Source organism: Alexandromys fortis, unplaced genomic scaffold, assembly GCF_014885135.2.
Source record: "Alexandromys fortis isolate MF-2015 unplaced genomic scaffold, M_Fortis_MF-2015_v1.1 scaffold_60, whole genome shotgun sequence".
NCBI classification, from domain to species: Eukaryota; Metazoa; Chordata; class Mammalia; order Rodentia; family Cricetidae; genus Alexandromys; species Alexandromys fortis.
Genome location: NW_026067946.1, coordinates 2,988,212 through 3,015,566, shown reverse-complemented (window position 1 = coordinate 3,015,566; position 27,355 = coordinate 2,988,212). Strand labels below are relative to the sequence as shown.

The 27,355-nt window shown below is 41.9% G+C and overlaps 1 protein-coding gene across 5 annotated transcripts in view; it reads left to right on the top strand.

Moving 5' to 3' along the window:
* The window catches only part of Sncaip (synuclein alpha interacting protein), a 140,966-nt gene that overhangs the window by 107,459 nt on the left and 6,152 nt on the right, over positions 1-27,355 (top strand). For 4 of the 5 annotated variants that reach the window (XM_050149313.1, XM_050149312.1, XM_050149314.1 and 1 more), the window contains exons 6-10: positions 4,946-5,059; positions 14,324-14,449; positions 17,522-17,691; positions 22,788-22,880; positions 23,429-24,488. In XM_050149313.1, coding sequence (XP_050005270.1) covers positions 4,946-5,059; positions 14,324-14,449; positions 17,522-17,691; positions 22,788-22,880; positions 23,429-24,488 — 1,563 coding nt within the window. Of the gene's footprint in view, positions 1-4,945; positions 5,060-14,323; positions 14,450-17,521; positions 17,692-22,787; positions 22,881-23,428; positions 24,489-25,687; positions 25,759-27,355 lie in introns of all 5 variants that reach the window. The other variant, XM_050149315.1, reaches the window with a different exon arrangement.

Genomic DNA, 27,355 nt, shown 5'->3' with positions numbered 1-27,355 from the left:
AGGGAAACGCACACACGTCTCAAACCCACAAGGCTAAAAAGCTCTTTCAGATCTGGGGACCTGGGCTTCTAAATTCTTTGAGAAAACATTCTTTCTGCGCCATCATTCCAATTATATTGGCCCAAAGCAGTACGTTCAAGTATTTTGTACAGGTACCTCACCCTTCACAGAGGTGACCTGCATGTCACTTGGTGTGCTTCATGATGAAGCCGGGAGTCTTGAGAAGCCACCTGTCTCTGGTTTTAAGACCTTGTTTTGAACACCTGTAGCAGCTGACTGTTTCATCGCATCAAACAGTCCTAAGAGCGGCCAGAAAGATGGCTCGGTGGTTATAAGCTCTGGCTGCTCTTGCAGAGGACCACAGGAAAATTATTTCCTCATTCCCAGGCTCCTTGAGCAGAGCATAATAAATAAATATGTCTGTTACATTACAGACTTTATTGAGGGTTTTCCCGGAGACTCAACAGTGACGGCTTTAGGGGTCTGTGCCCTTTGGAACTGGCTTAGCAAAGTCACTGCGAAGAAAGAGTTCTGAAAGGCCCGATTTCTAACACAGTCAGTTTTCTAAAATAGAATTGGCAGAAGGAATGGTGTAAGGACCTGAGCAAACTCAGAATGAAATAAGCCTAATTCCTTTTTTGTTTTGTTAACTTCTCTTTTGGTCGTTCTGATTAGGCCCAAAGGCAAAATGTTAATCTTGCGATAATGTGACGTCATACATGCTTACGACATTCTTTTTTTTTTAACACTCAAATAACTTTAAGCCCAGAAACTTGAAGAGGCAGAAGTATACTGCTGGCATTTAATAATCTTTTTTGTTGGTTTGTATTCTTGTTACTTGTATTTAAGGCAAGTTATTTTGGCTTCAAATTCAGGGAAGTGAAATAATATTTCCTTCTGGTCTTTGATGCATTTTACTGTTTAAATGTTGCTCCCTTGATTCACCAGATGTAAAATTCACCTACAAGAACTGTCGCCCACAACCCTCGAATACACGCACTTGTCAAGTACACAGAAAACATTTTCTAGGATATAGCCTGTATCGAGTTGTATCAACAAACTCAGTACATTGTAAAGGACTGAAATACGTGCTTACATACTTCATCAGTAATAAAGTGCAGTTAGAAACTAACAATACAAGGAAGCATGAGCTATTCACAATGATAACAAATTAGTTCTCTCTAAAACAGTCAGTAGGACAAAAAAAAAAAAAGGTCAGAGGAAATTGAAGACGGTTGCAGATGACTGAGAAAGAGAAAGCAGCAAACCACTGTCTTCACAGGAAGTACCTAAGGCTTTGTGTGTGTAGGGAGGCCTGTAAAGGAGGTGGGCAGGGAGGAAAGCTTCAGACAGACACCTTAGGAACTGGAGAGGTAAGAAAAACCTAATCCAAAGCAAACAAAAGAAAGGAAATAACAGGACATAAAGCAGAGATAAGTGTAACGGGGAATATAACAATAGTAGAACAAATCGACAAAGCTAAATTGGGTTATGAAAAGGTAAGAAAAAACCCTTTAATTTAGTTAGACTAACCAGAAAGAGAGGGCGAGAGACGTAGTGAGGGGGTCTCTATTTACTAAAACTAGAGGCGTGGCTTCACATTTCTGTGTAAACAGTAATTTAGATACACTGTCTTGCTTCTTGTATGATCAAGATGGCTTCCATCTTCTTCATTCAGAAAGAATGAAGAGAATGATTCATGGGGCAACAGCCGGGGCACAGTTCCTGAAGCCTGGGGCCTGGAAAAAGGGAGGTCATGAGAGCCTGAGAGAAAGGGCTGAGCTGAAAGGCATGGCTGACTTTGAACTGTGACTAGTGGAAGGAGTGGGGCCAATGGCAGCACCACAACGCGAGAGCCAAGAACAGAAGGGACCTCAAACTCTGTCTCTTCTCCTGGTCTCCTGTGGCTAATGTGCATTACCCAAACCCAGCCAGAAGCCAGGATGCCAGACAGACACCCCAAAGGGAGCAGCCCCAGGGCAACAAGGACCACGTTGCCTTGCCATGCCAGTAAAAGCTTAATGATGAAGGCGCATCCTGAGATGCATTTTTCCATGATTTTGTCCTTGTGCAAGCACCACAGAGAATATTTACATATGCATGATACATGTCTGCACTGTGGCCTTTAATGCAGTTAGGAGATGGTAAACATGAAACGCATGTGGGTACTGCCAGCGTAAGACAGCATCCTGTTTTACAGTAAACTCTTTGTCATAGGCCGGAGTGCAGGCTAAAAGAATGAGAAGCAGCCTAGTACAGTAAATAGATAAACCAGCAGCATAGCTGTTTTGTTACTGACTGTAATGATGATTTTTTTTATGGGACCTTTATACCATGCACAGTCACGCAGCACATCTCCAAGGACAGAATAGCATGTGTGTTTGGGAGTGTGAGAGTGTGTATGTGTGTGTGTGCATATATGTGTGTGAGAGAGTGTGCATATGTGAGTGCATTGTGTAAATACAGTGTGTGTGAGAGACTCAATGTGTGCACGTGTCTGTGAGAGACTGAGTCAGTGTGTGTGAGGGAGAGATTCAGTATGTGTGGGAATGTGTATGAGTGTGTGTGTTGTTTGTGTGTTTGTGTGTGTGTGAGAGAGAGAGGTGTCTGAGTGTGTGCGTGCGTGTGTGTGTGTGTGTGTGTGTGTGTGTGTAACTGGGAATTCTTGACTTGGAATCCTGTTAGTCTAATAGAAAATGAAAAAAGAGATTGCCTCTCCTGTCTTCCTCTGGGAATAGATGTTTTCATCTTGACAGGTTAAGATGCTAAAGAAAAACTAATCCTGTTAGATGCTGCTCATTTGCCCTTCCCTGACTCCAGGAGACCCTTTCTGTGCTCACACCCACAGTATGCAAGCTAGAACGACAATGAATGGCCTCACTTCACAGTCTCTAAGAAAATCCGGGAGAGTAGAGATGTAGTGAGTGGAGTGGCCATGGAGCCCGTGCTGTGTCTCATTTCACCCCTACTGCGATGCTGCCGTCTCTGTTGTCCATGTGAGATGGCTCAGGCCCTAGAGCTAAGTGACTGTGGCTCAGTGGTGGGCCGGGACGTCCATCTCAGAGTCTGTCTGGAAGTTAATCACAGGATACGCCACTTCGATTTTCTGTGAAGGGTAAAGAGACCTTCCCAGTAAGCACGGACTGCATCTTAACTATTTCCACGCCTCGTTTATGTTCCGAAACTCTCGCTGTGCTGAGAGTAAAAACCCGGTGGTGACTATAGATGAGAGAGAATTTTAAACCCAAAAGTATGAGCGTCAGATTTGACTTTACAAAACAAAAGTCTTTCTAACACCTCAGGTGATTTGTCTCTTTCTACTGACCGCTCTCCTTCATCATAACTAGGGAGAACTTGTCCTTGTCGTTTCCTAAAAATGTACAACTTGTATCTTTTTCAGACTTTTGTAGCATCATTACAAATAACAACAAACTTCTTTCATAAGAATATTGTCACCTTTTGAACTTTTAATTGCTCTGCTAATTAAAATGTTTAGCCTGGTCACTTAATGAAAATTGTTATTTCGAATAGAAATTTGTTAATTTTTCTTGAAACATATGGTAGTGTTTTATTTTGAAAATAATTGCCATATCTTATAAACTGTAAGTGAAGAGTGCTGGAGAAATGGCTCAGAGAGTAAGAGCATTGCTGCTCTTCCAGAGAACCAGGGTTTGACTTCTAGCACCCACATGACAGCTCATGGCTGTCTGTAACTGTAACTCTAGTTCCAGAGGATCCGATGCCCTCTTCTGGCCTCCTGGAATACCAGGTATGCATGTAGCTCACAGACATGTGTGCAGACAAAACACTCATAACATAAAATAAATAAATCTCTAAATAAAATAAATTTTAGGTGATAGGTACTGATTGCTGACAATATTATGTGTTAGCTTGGATACAGAACAACTGGAACGCTCTACTGCTGTTTGTGGTAGTAAAAGTAATTTTCCACTTTGGAAACCAGCTTGACAGCTTTTCATAAGGTTAAATATATACTTACCACAATCTTAGAAATTCTAGAGCTTGGCATGGTGGTGCACGCCTTTAATATCAGCACTTGGGAGGTGGAGAATCTCTGTGAGTTTGAGACCACCCTGGTCTACATAGTGAGATCCAGGACAGCCAGGACTAAATAGAGAGACCTTGTCCAAACAAGAGAGGGGGAGGGAAGGAAGGAGGGAGAGAGGGAGGAAGAAAGGAAGGGAGGGAGAAGAAAGAAAGAAGAAATTTTAATTCTAGGTATCCATTCAAGAGAAATAAATAAGAACTTACTTTCAAAAAGATACAATTAGATTTTAATTGCAAAAATTAAAAAATATTTGTAGTAGTTTACATAAGTCTTAGTATTGTACCAAGTAAAAACAAGCCAGAATCAAAGAGCAACATGCTCATCTTGTCTGAGCTTATTTTGCTCAAGGCAGAATAAGAAGGGTGAAAGCCATGGGATGCTAGAAACTTTTGAGAGTGTTGATAGTGCTGTTAATTTGATTGGAGTTAGAGTAATATATATGTGTGTGTATATATATACATATATATGCTGTATATATTGAATATATTCAAAAATAAACTATACCTACAATTACTCTTTACAGAATGTAAATTTATCTCAATAGAGTAATTTCATCCATTCATTCACTTGTTTTCAGTGCTAGAAATCAAACTTGCGCACACTGGGTGGGTACTCTACCACAAAGCTCAACAGAATGATTTAAAAATAACTGGTTAGAATCACAAAGACAAACGCAAGCAGAAATTCTCCCGCTGATTTAGAGCTAAACCACAAAGCATGAATGTAGCAGGTCTTACATCTATGTTTCAAGTAAATACAAGCCTAATACAAAAGCCAAAATTCATCTGTCTTCCCATGATAAAATTACAATCTTGGTGATATGTGCTAAACGTTAGTAATTTTGAATTTCTTTCTCTTTGTCTCCTCAAACTCTAGAATGGCCAGTTGGAGTGTGTGCGATGGATGGTGAGCGAGACAGAAGCCATTGCAGAATTGAGTTGCTCCAAGGACTTCCCAAGCCTTATTCATTATGCAGGTTGTTATGGGCAGGTATGGTGTCCTTAAGTATCTTCTCTTACATGTCCACCAAAATCCAACATGACATCATAAATCTAAAGATTTTATGAAAAATGATATTTATTGTAATATTTTAATGAAGGAATGTTTTAAACAACCTAGATATCTCAAGTCAAGATTTTAGATGAAGAGTTAAGCTATATTCATATAGTAGAATTATATGAGGAAGGATTAATTACATAACATTGATAAAATCTAATATATAAAGCTTTCATTGTAAGTTAGTACCAACTTTAAATTTTGTGCAGAAAGAAATTAAGACTATAAAAAATACCACATAACATAGTTGCAGTCATGTGGGGACAGAATGGAACTATAGCTGGCTTTTTAAAAGGTTATTTGTTTGTTAATTTTTTACTTTGACAATGAATATTTTTAACATTTATCAAAAAGAAAAAATGGTAGTACTTTATTGAGCACAAATCCAAACACCAAGTCTTTTTAAGGCATCAGCCAAGGATGCCTCGCCAGAACAAAAAGGAGCAGGTGTATTAACAAGAGCATCCTTAGAACTAAGTTCTCCATCGGGGCCCGTGAGATGCTCCGCGGGTAAGAGAGCATTCCCTGCAAAAGCCTGATGACCCGGTCCAGTCCCTAGAGCCCACGGATAGGCAGGAGGAGAAGGCTGACTCCAGAACATTGTCCTCTGACCCACAAGTACATGCACACATTACTGATAATAAACTCAAGAAATTGATTTCTACATTAGAAAAATCTTGACATTATTAGCTGATGCACACAGATCTACCTCCCTTTGAGGGTGATGGCTATAATTTATCTTTTAAAAATGCTGAAGTCACAAAAACGTCAATCTCAAGCTTGAAAAAAATAAGGATGTCAATATAGTGTAAGAATAGATTTAATCAAATTTGTGGCAGAAGAAATTGCTTCTCATGTATCTAACCAACCTCCCCAGCCCCCTAACCCCACCACTGCCTTTGGCTCTGTAGATTTTCCCAGGAGCAGTAAATTGTGGCATTGCCAATTAAAGATTGTGCTTATTTCTTCAGCATGCCCACACATTTTTCTAAAGGCTAGAAAATACTACCATAGTCATTCTTCCCTTTTTGTGCTATTGTTTGCTTTTGAGATAGGGTCTTTCTATGCAGTCTAGACTGTACTGCAACTCACGATAGGCAAAACTCAATGATCCTCCTGCCTCTGCCTCCTGAGTGCTGGGGTTAGAAGTGTGCATGATCATGCCTGGGTTGGCTTGTCTTTAGTAGTAATATACTTGCTGAAAGTTTATTCCGTACCAAAGCAACTTCAGTTGATATGATGCATATATAAACTGAGATAAACAACAAAGATGAAACACCACACATATGCACATGTCTCCTTTGTGTGCCAAGCTCCATGCTACTGGAGTTTATGTAAATTATCTATATGATCTTGTTTATTCCATAGATGAAGAACCCAAAGAAGAAAAGTTAAGAATGGCTTATATATTGTCTAATGCTATTGAAAGGGAAGACTAGAGCCATGCAATGATGGTGCATGCCTTTAATCCCAGCACATGAGGGGCAGAGGCAGGTGGAGCTCAGTGAGTATGAGGCCAGCCTGAGTCTACAAAGCAAGTTCCAGGACAACCAGAACTGTTACACAGAGAAACCCTGTCTTGAAAAACCAAAAAAGGAAGGAAAGGAGGGAGGGAGGGAAGAAGGGAGGAAGGGAGGGAGGGAGGGAGGGAGGGAGGGAGGGAGGGAGGGAGGGAGGGAGGGAGGGCTAGATTTCCACTCAGGCCCAGTGTCTTCAGGGGCCGAGTTGTTTTGTCCCCATCTGTACAGATGGTTTGTACAGGAATATCTCGCGCAGACCATTGAAGTGAGAAACTGTATAAATGCATGGAATTTAAAGGGAGGGATAGGAGGAGCAATAAAAGTCTGAAAAAGACCCTATCTTTAAAATATTAGAATTACGTCTTTATTTTTTTTTTGCATTGTGCTTCCCAGTCTAACCTTTTGTCATGAAAACCAATGACAATTATTACAAATTTCCTAAAACAGAGGTTTTACATTTTTTCTCAAGTATTTGACCATTGCTAATCTCCATTAGTTATTTTTGGTATTGAGCAAATTTATTAAACTATGCGATCGATGGCTTTACATTTCTAATTTCATTTGCTCACTCAAAGCCTAATTGGGCCTTTGGGGTATTTGTGGAAAGGTTGTGACACTGACTCCAGTTAGGGAGGGAAGAGGGGTTAGCCAGACCTGTTCTGAGGCTCTGGACAAAGGACTGGCATCAGCCATCTTCAAGGAAACGTCAGTTCCTTGCTACTTTCATTATTCGGGTCTCAGAGCACATTTCTCAGAATCCTTAAGCTGTTGGAATAGAACAAAAGGAAGTGCCCCCTCATGGGAAGGCTGTGTGAGCTGAAATCTAGGAAAACACAAAATCTAGTGACCCATATGAAGAGACTTGTCAAACATTAGCTTCACGCTGATATTCATCCTGAGGTTGCTCTAAGATGTGATGCATTTTTTATGACATAAAATGCAGATTTGAGGGAGGCCAATCGTACCCTTCAGAGGACAGTCTACCCCCATGGAAAATATAGAAGCCCATTTGACCTGCCAGTTCTTCCGAGTGTCATCCTCCGTCCGCCACAGCCACTTATGTAACAGATAACCTGCAGAGAAGCCGAACTTGGAACCGTGACAAGGCTAATATTTCCACAAGGAAGACTGCTATTGAGCAGTTTCTAATGGATTCAGCACATGCGAGTCTTTCTCTGCCAGCCAGGCACTAGACAGAGTGTGTTCTGATTTTTGTTTCCTCAGTAAATACCTTTGGAAAGGATCAGACCAACCAAAGAAAATTGTACGCTGCTTCCTCTCCTTTCTCTCTACCCTCCTATAGATCCAGAAAAACAAAACAAAACAAAACAAAACAAAAAAAACAGGCTCCAGTTGACTCCCAATTTGTGTCCTTTTTCTTATTAAAAAATTGCCTTTAAAGACTGCAGTGCCACAGGGTAGCCAGCGGGTTTAGTGGACGCCTGGAGTGAGAGATCTTTGGATGATAGGAATTGACTTTCCTCACGCTGACACTCGAAGTCTCAGAGGGCACAATTATTTTACTGCCTGGCTATACCTAGCAGAACTAGCTACAGGGAGCAGGAAGGCTAAAGCCTTTTGGGGACTGGAGAAGCAGGCCTGGGGTATGGGGTGGTTCTTGCATAGGCCTGCTCTGCCTCTCAATAGGAAAGCTGTTGGTGAAACAATGGAGACAGAACGGTGTTTATTCTAAACCACTGTCTGTGTGGCTTGGGTATTTTAGGCCAACTTGAAGGTTCAGGTGGTAGCCAGGTTCTCCCCGCAGATAGTCTGCCTGCAGCTGCTATGGGAGGTGTCACCCTATCCTGCCTTGATACTTGGTTGGGGGGGGGGGCTGTGTGATATGCAGCATTGAATTTGTGATTTCTTTGGTTTTTGAGTCTTTCATGGGCCATTTAGTCAAAACACTGTCGAAACGACGTGCCTTCATAACGCTGGACTGCATCTAGTCTTCATTTTACATTCGGTCCTGAGAAAGTCTGTTATTCTTTTAAGGACCTTTTTGATACAAGCAAAAGCTCATAGTTACCCGTAAGTGGTCACTGGCAGCAGAAGGCACGATGATGAGGGGTGTGCTTTTGCACGCCCTGTTGCTGTTCTGTGAGTCACTTTCACCAGAAGTATTCTTTCCCTGGACTTTGTTTCATTGACTATTGTTTCAATGTTGTGGGGCAGAAGTAAGTAAACCGTCTAAAAGTACTTTTGTTGAAGATGAACAGAAAGTAGAAAAATCTAGGTTTTGTTTATGTTCTGTTACACTTTTGTTCTCTGATAGAGTCTTGCTATGCAGCAGAGGCTAACAGAGAACTTGTGATCCTCCCCTTTTAGCCTCCCACAACCTGGGATTGCAGATGCGCTTACTCCCACCACCGCTGGCAGAAAAACCTTAGATCAGCACAAACCACCATCTAAATGCCAAGTACTGATCTTGGAGAGATAACTAACCCAGAGCTCCACAACCTGCAGACTGACAGCCAGAGTTTCTCAATAGGACCATGCCTGTTAGAATCAGAGCTGTTGGAGAAATCAGAGCCTTCTGATGTGGAATTCCCCTCTGTGAATACCCATTGGTTAATAAAGAAACTGGCTTGGCCTGATAGGGTAGAACAGAGCTAGGCAGGGAAAACTAAACTGAATGCTGAGAGAAAGAAGGTAGACTAAAAAGGAGAAGCCATGACAGATACCAAAACTTTACCTGGTAAGTCACAGCCTCATGGTGAGACACAGATTAGTGGAGATGGGTTAATTTAAGATATAGTTAGCCAGAAATACACGTAAGCTATTGGCCAAACAGTATTGCAAATAACATGGATTCTATGTGATTATTTCGAGGCTGAGCAGCCAGGAACAAACAAGCAGCTTCCTACACAGTGTTCCAGCCCTAAAGATGGAAAAGAGAGTTCCAAAGACAACTGAGCCCTAGTGCCAGGTGTCTGGGATTCAGTCCTACCGAATCCTAGCTTGATGGCTTTGCATGCATGCATGTAGAAAAAAAAGGAATTCAAAACAAGAAAAGAGAAAAGAGACATGTTTTGTGCTTTTGTGTTCTCAGCTGTATGATATGGCAAGAGAACTTCCCTCTTGGGAGTTCTGAAGATCTAATGGGGGCCAGTATACTACCCAGTCCAAAATATACACTAGACAAATGTTGGCTGCTTTGGCAAATCTTCCATTTTGTTGATTTTATTGCTATCAGTGTAGTTTGTCTACTTATTTTACTTTAAGAATAAACCAAACTTACTAAGAAGTTATTTTGGCCTTGTTATACTTAATTCTTACATGCATCTTCCCCCCACCCCATCTTTTTGATGACTGTTTTTCTTTTTTCTTTCTTTTGTTTTTTTTTCTAATATTTTGACATCTTGATAAATGGGATGAATCTCTAAACTGATGTATTAGATTTGGTGATCTAGTGTTGCAGACAAAGGTGACTCCAAGTTGTACCACAAACTGTAGAGATTTTATTGATACCATCAATAAAACTGTGACATCTATTTCAATTAAACTTTTATTAGGCTTTGTTCAGCACATGTTATAAATTGCATGTATTAATTGCCTCTTTAAGGACCTTGCATTGCCTTGGGGAACACTTAAGTTGCAATGCTAAGACAGGTTATCCAAAGGCCAAAGAATCCTCAGAAGGGGAAATATGTAGATAAGAGAAGTTCTTGGTCCATAGATGTAAGCTGCATAGATAAGGGGATGTGTGAGTGGACTGATGAATGGATGGACGGACTTTATATTGGAGAGTATTTTTCAAGATAGAAACAACAGAGACAAGCTTCTCTATTCACAGGACTGCTTAGGATAACCTCTGAAAGCAATATTTACCAAACATGAAAGTCTAACATTGCATCCCTCCTTCAAAACTTCCTCCTGCAATGGAGAGGAAGAACATACACACACACACACACACACACACACACACACACACACACACACACGCTCACACAGCCGAGAGGAAGAGAGAATCTGAATTCATTAAAGCACTAGGAGGGGAGGAAGACATCATTAAGTATGTCTCTAACACATGTAGGCATCAACAAGGGCCTTGCTAGCTGGATAAGTGGCCATTCTATCCTGCTTATGTTTTAGTGTGCTCGTTGAATAAGTCGCCATTTCATTCTAGGACTTTGCATCCCTATGTTCCCCAGAAGCAGAGCCCAATCTCTCTAATAATGAGTGCTAAAGATCTTATGTGAAAACAAGGGAAACTAGCCATCTGTCTTGAAATCCTAAATGCATGTCATCAGAAGACCCCTCATGCAGTCCCTTTGAGTAGAACCCATCCATATGGTATGACAGGAAAGATTTTTCTTTACAAGATATGAGTAAAAAGGCCAATTGCCTTATCTTCTTAACATTGTATATATATTTTAGATTTTATTAACTTAAATCAATTAGGTTTCATTATGTATTTTTGACACTTCTTTCCCCCACCTCTTCTCCCCCACGCTCCATCTGTCCCCTAAGCCAGCTTACCCCAGTATCCTCCTTTCCACTCTCCGGTCACAAGTGATCTTTTGGTCTTCCGCCTCTCCCCTTTTCTCAGCACTCTTGTTCCGTTCTCATGGTGGTTTATCTAGTTTCATATAAAAGAACTGTACTACAGAAAGTATATAACGGAATTTGAGGCACCAGGCAAAACACTGGTAAGTCAGTAGAATTGTTTCTGCCTTGTATGAGTCTTAGGTAAGGTCTCTGACAGCCACTACAAGAAAAGATTATTGTAGCGGTACATCTGCGCACTGGCTCAGGGCACTCAGGGTCCACGGCAGCTCTCTTTTCTCACAGAGCACTCCTATATCTTACTCTCCCACATCACCTGGCCCATTGCCAAGAGCCCTCAATTTTTCTCCACATTTCCACGATAATGCTAATATGTTATATTCTATTGCTGACAATCCAATTACTAAAAGCCAAAACACTATGATTTTAGTAAAGCCTGTGTCTGTACAGGCTCCCTCTAGAACATTCAGTTGATCTGAAAAATCTGAAAATCTGCATGACAAGACAGTTTGAACTTTACTTTCTAAAGGAAGCTGGTACAAATCAGACAACAATTCCTCACTGTCCTGGACTAATTTTATGTCAACTTGACACAAGCTGAAGTCATCTGAGAGGAGAGAACCTCAATTGAGAAAGTGCCTCTATTAGATCCAGCTATAGGGCATTTTCTTAATTAGTGATTGATGGGGGAGGGCCCAGTCCATTGTGGGTGGGGCCATCCCTGGGCTAGTAGTCTTGGGTTCTATAAGAAAGCAGGCTGAGCAAGCCTGCACTCCTCCATGGCCTCTGCATCAGTTACTGTCCTGGGTTCTTACCCTCAGTAATGAACTATGTATGATATGGAAGTATAAGCCAAATTAATCCTTTCCTCCCCAACTTGCTTTTTGGTCCTGGTGCTTCATCTCAGCAATAGAAACTCTAACTAAGACAGTTAGAGTTTTCTGATTTATAAAACAAGATTGAATGGGATAATTTCCCCCAAATGTCTTCCAATATGTAGTTTTAAGAGTCCTTGGTTTGTTATCATGGAACAAACCAAGTCCCCTAAGCTTGAAAATGACCTATTGAAGAGTTTCTGTTCTGAGTTTGGTGGGACTGTCTTTCTCATCTGTAGAGACACCACAGTCTTCTCTCCTGTGGTTTTCTTAAGTCTTAGCCATTGACTTCATGTCAGTTGGTAATATCTCTAATCCTGATACTATTCATTGAGACTTTGCTTTTTTTTTTCCTTTGGTTGCTTTTGTTTTTTTTATTTCTATTTTGATTTTGGAGACAGGGTCTTTCTATGAATGCCAGGCTGTTGTGGAACTTGCTGTGTAGACCAGACTGACCTTAAACTCATTGTGATCCACCTGCCTGTGCCTACCAAGTCCCAATCCACTGAGAATTTTTAAAGATTTATTTTGTGTTATGTGTGTGAGAGGATATGTATATGTGAACTCAAATGCCCTGGGAAACAAGAAAAGGGTGTCAGGTCTCCTGATGGTAGAAATACAGGCCATTGTGAACCATTCGGTGTGGGTGCTAGGAACTGAACTTGGGTCTGCAAAAGCAGTAGTCACCCTGAGCCATCTCTCTTGTCCCCTCATTTAAATGTTAAAAGAACTAAGTTGCATAACACAATAACCTGTTTTCAAGTGTGCTAGTTAATTAGGAGAAGTAGAGTAGCCATTTTATGGTCTCAAACACATGAAAACACTATCTATTCTAGCCCAACATCAGCCCCAATTTCCTGTAAGTTGGTCTTTGAAGAAGAGAGTTAAGTCTATCAGGACGCCCTTCTCCAGTTTCTAGTTCTCAACCTGAGTCTCCAGGCTCAGCCTCGTGCCTTTTTCTGGGGACCCTTGAAGACCCTTTGACTCTCTACAAGGTCCGCCTCCATCCGCAGCTCGCATTCATCCCGCTCTCCCAGGTACTGTCTTACTCAGATGTAGGAATCAGTTCCCATTTTCCTCATTTTGCTTTTGAGGGGTTTTACTCCAGCTTGCCCACTTGGACAGAGTACAGCACAAATATTCCGTCTGTTCCCACATGTTAGCTACCTTTGTAAACAGTGCCCTATTGACCAGCAGAGAGAAAAAAACATTTAGGAGTTAGCTGTTTGGATCCAAAAATTCCTTTAGCAAATTAACTGGCATGTTCAGAAGATGAGGGCAAATTTAATCCAAAAAAAAAAAAAAAAGTTCATGACCAGTCGGAACAAATAACCAGAGGGGAGAAAATCCTTTAAGAGGTTAAGAAGAAAGAAGTTCAAGGCTATTCCAAGCACATGATCATCTTTTTAAATGTCACATTCCGCCCACTAAGCTTCATGCTGTTGTTTTTACCACTCTCGTGTTTTTTACTTTATATTTAATTCTTCTATTTTAAAACAGTGAAATCCCATCTCCTTGCTTGCTTTAAAAACCATGACATGAAAATACCACAAAACATTCACTGGGTAAACTGCAAACAGATTACGACGAAACATCCTGACTGCTCGCTCTCTGGCTTCGCTTCTGAAAGACTTAGTCTCTTTGCCTTTGGTTCCTTTCCTTTAACATGAAGGGGGAAAAAATGATATTACTTAAAAAAAATACCGCCAGCATTTGGTCAGAGACAAGAACAAGAAGTTCCTGCTTTATCTCAGCAAGGTTATCTTGGATTTGACAGCTTATGGCACTGATTCATGTTCAGTCTGTGGACTGCAGGATGTTCAGGATTAGCGGGGCATGGTTGAAGAATATAAATTTAAAAGTAAATCGAGTTGTGTCGGTAGTGTAAGGTCTTAGGGTAATCGGCTTGAAAGCTACAGGCAGCTTAACAGAACAGAAAGTGTCGCCTTAAGAGACTTGACATCAAAAGACCTGGATTCGGGTTTCAACTTCAAATCTGTCTAGCTGTGTGACTATGTGGACCGATACTTTCTGTAAATTCTCCCCTGCTTCTGTAGCCTAAGTAACAAGAACACTTCCAAGGAAACTTCCTACCTTCGAAATCTTCTTTGGGATCCTCTTTTGCATTTCAGTCAGACCCACAGCTCTTAGTGCTTACTGAATGGGAACATCCTTTTGATAGGATAGGTAATATTTGATGTTATGCACTGCTCATAAGTTATACTGCTGTTTCTTTATATTCAGCTTCTCTGCATGATATTCCACTAATCTCAAGTGTTCTTGTGTGTGTCTAGGAGAAGATTCTCCTGTGGCTTCTTCAGTTCATGCAAGAACAAGGCATCTCACTGGACGAAGTGGACCAGGAAGGCAACAGTGCTGTTCACGTCGCCTCCCAGCACGGCTACCTTGGATGCATACAGGTGCACAGCTTGCTGCTCACAGTCAGAAAGGGGTCTCTTGAGAAACGAAACAGGGGCAGTAGAGGGGAGGAAGGAAGGAAGACAAGAAGGAACAATACAGGGAAGGAAGGAATTTTGTTCATTAGGAAAATGCCTGTACTAAATCAGCTTTTGTACTATACAGTAGGGGTAACAAACTGGACAGTAAGAACCCTGTGCTTTCTTTTCTTTGTGATAGGACTAAGCTTCACAAGTGTATTTAAAAGGCCCAGAGTCAGAGAAGCTAGGTCAGCGATCCCCTTGGGCATTGAGAAGACCAGGCTCAGCCTTGATTGGCCTTGGTTTCACCCAACAGCCTCAAAGCAGCCTCACACTTATAGCCCAACATATCTTACAAAAAAAATCTCATGTTCTCTGTGCATGTGATAGTTAAAGATTATTAAGCAGAGGCACGGAAGGGGGTAGAGGGAGTACTGTGATCATGGACCCAAGTCACAAGGTGAGCCCTCAGTCGGTAAAGGGTCTCTATGGGAAGAGAAGACTGCATCCGAGACAGAGAGCACTGGGCAATGAGAGCCAGCTGCTCAGAAAGTCACTTAAGAATGTATGCCAAAACCCTGAATATAAAAGTCAAGACTATAATAACAGCAAAAATGCAGAGAATACCAGGAAGTTCTCTAGAGGACCTGTGCTCACACATCAGCTCTTAGAGAGCTAAGTGAAGAGGAAATAGCCAGAGTATCTGGACGCCGTCCCATCAGGGTTGGCAATGGTGCATCAACTAATTTAACACACTAACATGGAAAAAAGTGATAAGTAAGAAAGCGTAGACTGGAGAGAAAGCCAAATTTCTTACCAATACGCGCAAAATGATTAAAATAATGGTGTTGTTTTTCTATGGAAGAAAGACAACTGGATGAAGATTAAAAAAAAAAAAAGGATGGGTCTTTTCAATGTTTAATAATCCTGAAGCAAACATTTCATAAACTAATCAGTGACTGAAGCCTGAAGAAACCCAGGGGATGTTACTACTTCTATTTACAGTTTTAGATATTTTCTTTTTAATATGTGGGGAGAAGTAGGCTGCCTCCCAGGGCATTCGTCACTCCACTTCACACAACGGTGTTTTTGGCACTAGGCACCGTGGAAACTTGGATAACTCAGACAGAGTCTATCCACTGTGTGGAAGATTAAAAAATAATAGTAATGAGGGAGTAGAGCAAGTAAGGGGCCTTCTGGGTTGAGAAAGGGACTGGGGGAGGAGAGCGGAGGGCAAACTGCCGGGACCCGAGTCAAGGGCAGGAATAACAGTGTGTGTTTAGACTGAGTCTCTTGGAGCTTCCTGCTGACAGGGTCTCTGTGACACCCTGAGAGAGGGAGGAAGCGGCTTTATGGAAAGCTGACCTTTCATGGTGAGCAGCCATAAACTAAGAGGAAAATGAAGTTCCTTAATGGCCTCTGAGTCTAGCAGCCGATGATATTAAACACAAGCACTGTTTGTGGGGGGAAAATCATTACTACCAAAATAAGCCGAGGTTTTCAGTATCAGCATCATCTTGCCATCAAAGAATATGTCAGGGAGCAACAAGTTCTTACTGTTCATGTGACAGCTTCCTTACAGACTCTAACAATATTAAATTAGTATTAAATGGAAGTATTGAAATGGAACCATTTCCATGGTTTTTAGGCCACTGACTTCAGCCATGCTCTGTCAAGTCTTCCTCTCCTCTATTCATGATACTTTGGCCACATGCCATAACTTCTCCACTCGCTTTTGCCTGTTAAATTTTGCCCGAAAACAGTTTTAAACTGAACATTACCATTCTTCTCCACACTCTGAGGCTAGATGAAGGACTCACAATGAGGCATGTCTGCCCCTTAATCCACCTTGTGGAATCCTATCCACCCCATTCCAGCTATACTCTCAAAAACAAATAGAAGGTATTAGAAAAGAAATGCAAATGTCCTCTTACTCTGCTGAGAAAGGCCTCAGCCTCCTTGGAAGTCATTGCTTCAACACCTCTTCAGCTGGCTCCACTCACTCTTGTGTTCTATGGCATCCAGGAGTAGAGGCTTTGAAGCATCCCCTGGAGTATTTGCACTGGTACTTGACGTGAGAGATCTGGATCCAACTTTGACTCTTTAACCTCATACACATCCTTCCATCTGTGGTGCACCTGCTGCCCATGACTTTAGAGAACCTTTTCCCTCGGGAAAGAGACAAGTTCACACCACTACTCTAGAGAATCCTCTCCCTTGGGAAAGGGAGAAGGTCACACCAAGCTCTCTGCTACAAAGTCTACCCAATTGGTATCTTTGTCATGGCCCAAGTGAACTGCTTCATAGCTTCTCCAGGCCCCTATACTATCTCTTTTCAATTATTTTATTCCCGACTAGGGAGGCCTGGCAAGAGCTTATCAAGTGTTATTCTGAAGCCAGTTACCCAAGAGAATAAGAATAGGAGGACAGAATGCCACTCTCCACATCCCACAGCTCCTCTGACTTTAAGAATGCTTTCTTTGAACCCCAACTATCAAAATGACAAAATATTACAAACATTGCATTGCCCATCTCATAAAGGGGATGAGGGGTTGGTAGACCTCCCTTTTAGGCTACATGTGTAAGAAAATAGTAATACCAGTTTGGTCCCATCATTGTTGGTTGTGAAGGAAAGCCTCTAGAATCAGCTAGGTAGACCAGAGATACTTTTCTCTGAATTGGTGTTTTCCACACAATACCATGGACTCTGATAATTGGCTTTGGAATAATGAGAAAAAAAATCTACCCAGCATTCTGTTACAGTCTTTTAAAAACAATGTTCAGAAGGAGTCTTAAGGTTATAGAGATGGCTCAGTCATTAAGAGCGCTTGCTGTTCTTCCTGAGGTCCCAAGTTTGGTTCCCAGTACCCACACCAAGCAACACACAACCATCCATAACTCCAATTCTAGGTAATGTGATGTCCTCTTCTGGCCTCGGTAGACACAGTCTTACACACACACACACACACACACACACACACACACACACACACACAATCTGTTTAATAAAAAGCAAGTCCTGATACAATGATATGTTTTTGTATTTTCTGGCAGACCCTGGTGGAGTATGGAGCAAATGTCACTATGCAGAACCACGCTGGGGAAAAGCCCTCCCAGAGTGCTGAGCGGCATGGGCACACCCTGTGCTCCCGGTACCTAGTGGTAGTAGAGACCTGCATGTCACTGGCCTCACAAGTGGTAAAGTTGACCAAGCAGCTAAAGGAGTAAGTGGCCATTCGATTCCTAGAGAATGAAGTCTACCTTGTATTTCTTGTGCTTAGATCTGAGCCAAGGGCTTTGGAGAGTTCCCTTCATTCCAGGTATTAGTGAAATCTGGGCATTCTCATCTTTTCTTCCACCATCCTAGAGACTCACAACCTGTGTACATGCTTAACATAGCAGCTCTAAAGAGGCAAAATGGTAATAAGCCACAAGGTGTAGAGCAAGCACACCAACATGGAATCACAGTCTTCACAGAGAGGGAGTGTCATCTCCATTGCTGTCACCTTAGGAACAGGTGGCAGCAGAGCTTGAGTAATACACAAGCATCCTCTCTGTCCTTTCATTCTTTGTGTAGGACATCATGAGGAGTGAGGGAGAAAGAAAGGCTAGAAATGCCCCCCCTTTGGTGTTCTCAACAAGGGAAGTGTGTCTTTGGGAAATTACAGATATAAGTGTCTTGATACCCATCCACAGCAAATTTATTGGGAAAAATGAAGCAGGGTTTTAATTCAGTTTCAGAATATAAATGTCACTTTTTAAGTCATTTGCCTGATTGATTATGAAACTGGTACCTATTGCCTATCAGGTGTCAGAGAAGCACTTGTGGACTATAACCACAACATAAATAGTTGAAGACAATGGGATGGAATATGAAGACATCAGGTGGGAGTCTAGGAGGAATTAAGGAGTTAGGGAGGGACCAACCTCAGCCCTTAGAAATCTCACAGATCACACAACAGCTGCCAGGTTGAGGGAGTTTTCTTGGTAATTGGAATCAAAAGTCCAAAAATCTTAACAGATTAAAAGGACAAAATCCTTTAAGCATTAAACTAAATTTTAGAATAAAACGTAAAATCTTATTTTTAAAATATATGTGCATATTTATATACATTTAACAAGGATATTTATAATACATATATTTATAATATAATACAGTACAATATAGTATAGTGGGTGATGAATCTACTCTAGTTTTTAAAAAATATTTTTATGTTATGTGCCTGAAGATTTTGCCTGCATATTTGTCTGCGCACTATGTGTGTGCCTGTTGCCCACAGAGGTCAGAATATGGTGTCATCAGATCTCCTGGAACTGCAGTTGTAGACAGTTGTGAGCTACCTTATGGGTGCTAGAAATCAAACCAGGGTCCTCTGGAAGAGCAGCCAATGCTTATAACCACTGAGTCATCTCTCCGGCCCTCTACCAGCATTTAGTGAGAAAATAAACATCTCCTATTTACAGCTTTCTTGGATGAGAAAAGGGCCAGTATGGGCAAGAGACCTTAACTGGTTGCAGATATGCATCAGGTAACACTATGATGTGACCTTGGACTCTCTGTGCCTTCCCTAAGCTCCGGCAACCCCTTGTCTCTCTACGTGCCCTCTTGCCTCAGACATGCAAGCTTCTTGTGCCCCTCATATTGGTAGAATCTAAAGTAATCTGAGTTTAAAACCTAAAGTATAAAAGATTTCCTTCAAGAATGCTCTGTCGGTTAAACAAAACTTCTCCGTGACAGGTGAGCCTGGGCAGACTTCAAGATCTTGCTGTAGCTGGAGGAAGAGTATATATTAGTTAATAACCTAATAACTCACTGAGTTATTTTTCCACAGTGAGCAGACTCTTTCATAAGTCTTTATGCATTTACATAGCTTTCTGAATAAGGGAGTGTCAGAATAAAAGGCATGTATTTTAAAATTAGAGAGGCTGGGACAATAACTCAGTGGTAGAGCACTTGCCTGGCATGCAGAGGCCCTGGATTCAACCCTAAAATCTTGGGGATGTAAGGGGATTGGTACTCAATGCCTTTCCAAAAATGCCAAAGCACCATCCACTCCCTTCAGTGATAAATAGACATACTCCTAAAGAGAAGCTTTAAAACTATCCCATAGAATACTTTCCCTAAAATTCCACACCCAGAAAATAAGATTTTTTTTTAAATCTCAACTTTTATGTCTCAGACTCTGAAAATTTTTTATGAGCTGCATAGTTGTTTTGCTGTTATATTGGTGACTTTTGCAAGTTCAAGGTCCAGACCACTCTCTCCATTAGTTATCCTGGGATAAGCAAGCCCTATACACTGACAGATAGCAGCCATATAGTTACCCTGAAATCCAAATGCTGTGGACAAGCGTTGTTAGTCAGAAAAGAGACAAAATGTGTGAGGTGCTCATTGGGCACCGACCTTTCGTGTAGTATGTACTTTTATGACGTTGAGCAAACCCAGAAGTGTGTAAAGAAATCCCATGAGGCAGTCCCGGAGCTCTGTGGCCTTTATGCTGTAGGACATGGGTAACAGGGCAAGGGAGGGAAAGCATTTCCAGAGCTTGAAAACTCCTGAGTTTTACCCAGTGTGAGCTTTGGGGACTTAAGAAGCCTTAAGTCCTTCTCCTTATTATAATACTGTTCCCAACTCCTTTAAAGCCATTACTAATGTCTAGAAATAGCAAACTTCAACCCTACTAAAGTCCCTGTTAGTAAACCTAGCATTTGGAATGGAATTCTGCCTCACCAGGAAGGTCCAAAACCTTAATGTTTTAGTGTAGCCTTAATTGGAAATCAGATATTCGGAGAAGATAGCCAGTTCAAGTGGGGTTAAGCTGGTGAGTCTTAACCTGGTGACTAGCATCTCTATAAATCATGGGCATATATCCAGAGGGTGTGCCATGTGAACATGAAGACAGTGTCCATGAGGAAATATCTACAAACCATGAAACCAGAGTTCACCAATAAAAACTAGACCCTAGGAGACAGGCACAGGGTACATGATGGATACCATCGTGGCTCCCAGAAGGAACCAACATGGCTGACAATGTCATCTCAGACTACTTAGGCCTCCCAAACTTTGAGCTGATAAATTAATGTTGTCTGAGGCTGGAGGGATGCTTTGGTACTTAAAAGCCCATGATGCTTCTGCAGATCATTCCCAGCATCTCCATCATGTGGTTCAATGATCTGACACCCTCTTGTGACCTCTGAGGGCACAAGGCACACGTGTGGTATACTTACATACATGTAACTACTCACACCGACACATAAAACAAAACAAAAAATCTTTTTAGCATTTCCTGTTGCTTAAGCCCCCAAACTTGTGATACACTTTTATAGCAATCCGGCACACTGACATAGTATGCAAATACAGCTTTCTCTCTGTAATTATGGATGATTGAGCCTTTCTAGAAGCTTCTTTCAAATCTAGGGAATTAGAATGTCCTCCATTGTTCTTTTGATTGTAACTGACAGTCAACATAACTGATGTCACATGGTATTTTTTAAAATTCTGTCACAATTCCTAAGAAATATGTAATAAATCTTTTGAAAGGTGACTGTATAATCTTCTTCTACCAACTTTTGAGTGTGCACCTTTCCCTAGCCCACTCGATCATTCATGTTTTCAGAGTGCTTTATCTTTCTTAATAATGTCTGTCTTCCTGTTTGTTTTTATAATTCATTGTTTTGCTTGTTTTCTGTGTATGAGTGTTTATTCTGTGCACTGTCTCCATGCCTGGTGCCTGAAGAAGAGGCCATTAGATCACCTGGAACTGGAGTTATATGTGGTTATGAGCCACTATGTGGGTGCTATGATTCAAACCCAGGTCCTCTGGAAGAACAGTTAATGCTCTTACTGCTGAGCCATCACTCCAGCCCCTACTTCTGTCTCTTAAAATACCACACACACACACACACACACACACACACATGCACACACACAAACTTAGTATGCATCCAACTAGCAAAGTGGAGTATATTTAGTCCTATATTAAGCCGGTGTCAGCAAATAGTAGACTGGGCATAGCCTGCTCACCACCAATTTTTGTAAGTAGTATGGTTGTCACACGGCCACACATATTCACCTTTGTGTTAGGCAAGGTTAAAGTCATGCTAAAAGGACAGAGCTGAATGGTTGTTCCTAAAGCTTAGTGACTCCCAAGTCTAAGATATGGGCTCTATGGTCCATTAAGAGTTTGCTAGGTCTTGCTTTGGACAACTTCCTGGTTTTGTTTTTATTATTGTTGTTTAAGATTGATTTTTACTCTTATATTATGTGTCTGAATGTGGGCCTGAGTGTATATCTGTGCACCAAGTGTGTGCAGGTCATCATGGAGACCTGAAAAGGCATTGGAACCCCTAACTGGAGTTACAATTTGTTCTGAGTGACCCAGTGTGGGTGCTGGGAATCAAACCCAGGTCCTCTACAAAAGCATCAAATGCTCCTAGCCTCTGAGCCATCTGTTCAGCCCCATGTCTAAGTTTGATTCAGTGAGTTTGACAGAGTGGGTGAGATGAAATAAGGTCACAGACTTGGCTTGTTTGGGGAGATGAATTATTAGAAAAATGTTGACTGCCTGTGAGAAAAACAAAGATGCTTGGGACTTGTGGAAGATGTTATCAGAATCTGACTCCACAGAAGTACATTTAGACAAAAAAAAAAAAGTATATGCAGCATGATCCTGCAAGAATGCCAGGCTTCCTCTAGTCTATACTAAGAAAAGATAGTCATTGTAAGAACACTTACAAACCCTTCATTTAGTTCTACGCCATGCTCAAGAGAGCTGTTACTATTTTGATGCTTTTGTAGAGTTTGCTAGGTCTTGCTTTGGACAACTTCCTGGTTTTGTTTTTATTATTGTTGTTTAAGATTGATTTTTACTCTTATATTATGTGTCTGAATGTGGGCCTGAGTGTATATCTGTGCACCAAGTGTGTGCAGGTCATCATGGAGACCTGAAAACTAATCATGTAAGTTTTCTGTTGTTTATAACAAATTATCACAGAATTAGTGACTTAACATGGGACAAGTTTTTTTGTATGCTCATAGGTATTCAGTATTCAAGTAATATTGCCATTGTAGAAATGATTGAAATTCCTTCACTTTTACTCATGAGTTATTAGTTTCTTCATAGCTTGTCATTAATATGTCCTTTTCAACACTTCTGATTGCTTCCTTGAAAAACTCTTTGAGTCATAAGAATGGAGACTAAACACTTTTTAAGGCCTTTGAATAGATTGTCATTTACTGCCTTTTCATGAAGATTCTTCTCCCTCTAGTTTTGGCAGTAGCCATGCTTCAGACATTGTGTTCTTTGGTTGTTTCCTGCAGACAGACAGTGGAGCGTGTCACACTGCAGAGCCAACTCCAACAACTTCTAGAAGCCCAAAAATCAGAGGGCAAATCACTCCCTTCTTCACCCAGGTAATACCAGTCAATGAATTGTTGGGTATTTGAAATCTTTAAATCCTTCCTCTAGTATTCCATTTAATGTTTTTTTTTTTCAAAAAAATGACAGCAGGGAACATTTTACTCTTATAAAAACAAATTAAAAGTTCTCACAATGAAAAGTCTGTGTCTAAGTTCCAGGACCAGAGGTAATCTCCAGCCTTTTTATTTCTTTGGGCCATGACTACAAACAAGTTACATTCTCTTTCGTTGCCTTACCTGTGAAATGAGAATAAAGACATATAGCTTTATTAGATTGTTGCAAACAGAAAGTGAGAAAATTCATACACAGTGGTGGGTAAACAATAAAACAAACAAATTGTGTTGCCGTGAAGTTTGGGATGTGTCATGCTCTAGCTACAGCTGCTAGAATGGAGTCTTTGCTAATTGTTCTGAAAAAACCATTAAGTAACTTCCATCTTGTTTGCCATAAACTGCTAATCATAGTAAAGGTCGTGCAAGGAGTTATGGCTGCCTTCAGTGCAGTAGGAAATCATCTCACATCTCCTTCATCTTCCTTTCAGCTCACCCTCCTCACCAGCTTCTAGAAAGTCCCAGTGGAGAATCTTAGATGCAGATGATGAGGCTACAGGCAAGAGCAAAACAGGAGCCCAGGAGGGAATACAAGTTCTCGGAAGCTTATCAGCATCCAGCAGGGCTAGGACCAAAGGAAAAGATGAAGACTCCGATAAAATCCTACGTCAGTTATTGGGAAAAGAAATCTCAGAGAATGTCTGCACCCAGGAAAAGCTGTCATTGGAATTCCAGGATGCTCAAGCATCTTCCAGGAATTTGAAAAAAATTCCCCTGGAGAAGAGAGAATTGAAGCTAGCCAGGCTGAGGCAGCTGATGCAGAGGTCATTGAGTGAGTCTGATACAGACTCAAACAACTCTGAAGACCCCAAAAATACTCCTGTGAGAAAAGCAGACAGGCCCAGGCCACAGCCCATTGTGGAAAGTGTGGAGACTATGGACAGCGCAGAAAGCTTACACCTGATGATAAAGAAACACTCCCTGCCATCCGGACGCAGGTTTCCTTTCAGTACAAAGGCCTCTAAATCCCTGGACGGGCACAGCCCATCTCCCACTTCAGAGAGCAGTGAACCAGACTTGGACTCCCATTGTCCAGGCTTGGGGCTGACTCCTCCCACCCAGCCTTCTGCAGACCTCACTCAGTCCAGTCCTGACAGTTCCACTGCCCAGAAAGTTGCCACAAGCCCCAAGAGTGCCCTCAAGTCTCCATCATCCAAGCGCCGGACATCCCAAAACTCAAAACTCAGAGTCACCTTTGAGGAGCCTGTGGTGCAGATGGAGCAAACTAACCTTGAACTAAATGGAGAAAAGGACAGAGATAGGGGCAGGGCCCCCCAGAGGACTAGTGAGCCAGGGGAACAAATGAAAAGACCTTTTGGAACCTTCCGATCCATCATGGAGACTTTAAGTGGTAATCAAAACAACAATAACAACTACCAGCCAGCCAGCCAGCTGAAGACCTGCACACTGCCCTTAACATCACTTGGAAGGAAGACGGCAGATGCCAAGGGAAACCCAGTGAGCCCTGCTAGCAAAGGAAGGAATAAGCCCGTGAGTGCTATTTGCAGACTGTGCTTGTATGACTGTTCATTGATTGTGTTATTGTTAAAGCCCAAGTTACCGACTTGTGCCATCTTGAAAGGGACACCCCAAAACTCAGAAATCCATATATTTTTTAATGAAATGTGCCAGGTTAAAATATATACCCTTGCACGTTCCTTTGGAGAATGCTGAGAGAAGTGGGTAAAAAGAAATCACGGGTTCGTTCTGATCCCTTTTTCTTGTGCTCTGGGCATTAGGAATTGTAAACCGGGAGGCATTCATACAAGATAAAACTACCCATCAGCATAAAATCAGTCCTTTGTTGGCTCTGATTCTGCCTCGGGAAGAGTTTGTTCTCGTGGACCTGGTATTCTCGAGCCCAGCTTAAAGGCAAATAAACAGAAAGCCCATATCTAAACTACTTACCTCAAGTGACCTTTGAAATGAATGACCCTCCCCCAGGGACTGCCACCTGGCATGATACTACACATATCTCTCCATGTTGTTTAGATACTGGAGAGGCTGAAGTACTTGCCAGTATACAGGAGATGGCAGAAGGCACTGTTGAAGTCATTTATAGCAGCATTTCTTGGAAACCCATCTGTAACTCACATCCCATGAAGAAGAGATAGAAACATCTTTTTAGGCAACGAATTCTGCACGCTCTGTACTTGTCATGCCACCAAAAACAGTATAGCAGCCAAAACGCATAGCTCCCTGTGCAAGGAATGCCTCGGATCTTTTCCCTATTGCAGTTACTAAGCCGCCCAGTAGTGTCCGAAGCTTATCGGTTTTCCTCGTTGGGTTGTTAAATTCCTATTACAGCATGGTCTTAAGAACTGTCTGTGTTTCTTGCTGTGATACCAAATCCAGTTTCAGTTAATTTCTTTCCAACGGCCTCCTCGCTGACTTTTAAATTATCTACCAACTCCCTTGCTATGAAAGACTTCACCATGTATTGGTTACATCTAGAAAGGGCACACACCAGCTAAGACAGCAGACTTCTTGCATTAAAAAAATTAAAGCCTAACTTTTCTCCCCCAATAACTTAAGGGGATCTCAGGATCGGCAATAACACTAAAGCCACCTCTGCAGTTTCCCACGAACCTTCCCTCGAATGTGCCCTGCATGCCTTGCATTAACCGGGACCCGTGCATGGGATGAGCTTGTTGCATGTCTTCGGATAATTCTTACTTGCGCTTCTCTAGGAGGTGTACAGCAGCTGTATCCACCTTCCCTCTAACGTGCTGGTTGAAGAACATCTGCGTGGCTATGCATGGTATGTGGGGTGCACCGTGAGGCACGGCCATGCCTTTGCTTGGATTTGCATGCGCTCTGAAATGATGCATCAGCAACCCTTTTCAGCAGGGGATAACACCAAGGGAGAAGAAACTTGCAAGTCTTCCCCGCCCCCCAAAGAGATAAGGGTTCAGGTGGCAACTAGATCCTGGGAAGATGACCGGTAGTCATTGCAAGGGCTTTATCCCAGCATCAGTCAGGAGAATCTACTCTGTACATAAACTCACCCTGTTTCTAGTTGACTTTAGCCCTTCGGTTTGCATTTTAAGGGAGCAAGGTGCCAAGTAAGTATAGAATTAGGTTCAGTCATGGGTAGAAGAGGCCAGTTGTCCAACAGATATCAGAACTTCGAGTGTGAGCTGGGGCTTTGCTTCAGCGCCGCTTACAGACTGGAGGTGCCTTTTGTCAGGACTGCTGTTCTTGGGAGAAGAAGCATGTCTCTGCTTCTGCAGAAGCTCTCTCATTTAGCACGGTGAACGGCTTCCAGTCCAGACGCCATTAGGATGAAAGTCCACTGATAAAGGAAGGGTCTTCCTCCAACAAAACGTTCACAAGCCCAGATGCATAGAGTATATACATACAAGAGAGAGGAGCCTGTAGCCAGTGACTGGGACTCCTCTTTCTGAGGCGCAGCATGTGTTTCCAGACCTGGTGGGAAGGGGGTGAAGTGGCAGGAAAGGTGCCTGAGTTAATGTGGTCAGTGCCTTTGGACTGGATTATTTGAGAAGCGTTTAACATCAAAACCCATTTTAAAAGCAAACTGTTGGGTCTAAAACATTTCAATAATTTGAAAACCATTGCATGGTATTCAGCATTCCTCCAAAATCCTTCAAAGAATGTGTTTACTATACATATAGATTTTAGTTCAAAATACTGAATTTCCAGAAGATCTTCCTTTTCTTTCTTTCTTTTTTTTTCCTTGCCCCTCTCTAGGTCAAATTTAGTTGGCTTCCCAGTCTGAATGGAAAACAGACATTAGTCATGTTAGGGTATGTCATCAGGGGTCTCGTTAATTCGGTACATTAAAGGAACAGTCTTAGACTCTTAATAGTCACTAGTGACCAGCTGGCTACCAGCAGGTAGTCTACATGAGAGTCAGGACTGCTTCCTGCCATCCCGTGACAGAGGCTCCTGGGCCAGTGTTAGAGATGAGAAAGTGGCAGGGGAAAGTTCTACGTCCTTCCAAACATCGATGTTTTCCCCCTTTTGTTCTTCTTGGCCTTGGTCCCTATTCTTACACCCTTCCCTGTGCCTGTCTTGGGCTGCATGGGTCTTCTTGGTGCCTGGAAAATTCTGCTTTTGTAGCTAAGACAAGGAAAGCACAAAGACTTGGCAAACTCCCTGGGAGCAGAAATGGAAATGCCTCTCGTGGCTTCCAGGCTCCTGCAGCAACTGGGAACAAGATAATTAGTGTCACGACGGACTTTCCCGCCAGAAATAGTCTTTTTACAAGGAAAAGAACAAAGCTGGGCATTTTAGTGTAATAAGATTATGAAACTTCAGTGCACAAAATGAGGTTACAGAGCCACTTGGATGTCTGAGAGAAGTAGAACACTTTCCTACAGCACTTAAGAAAC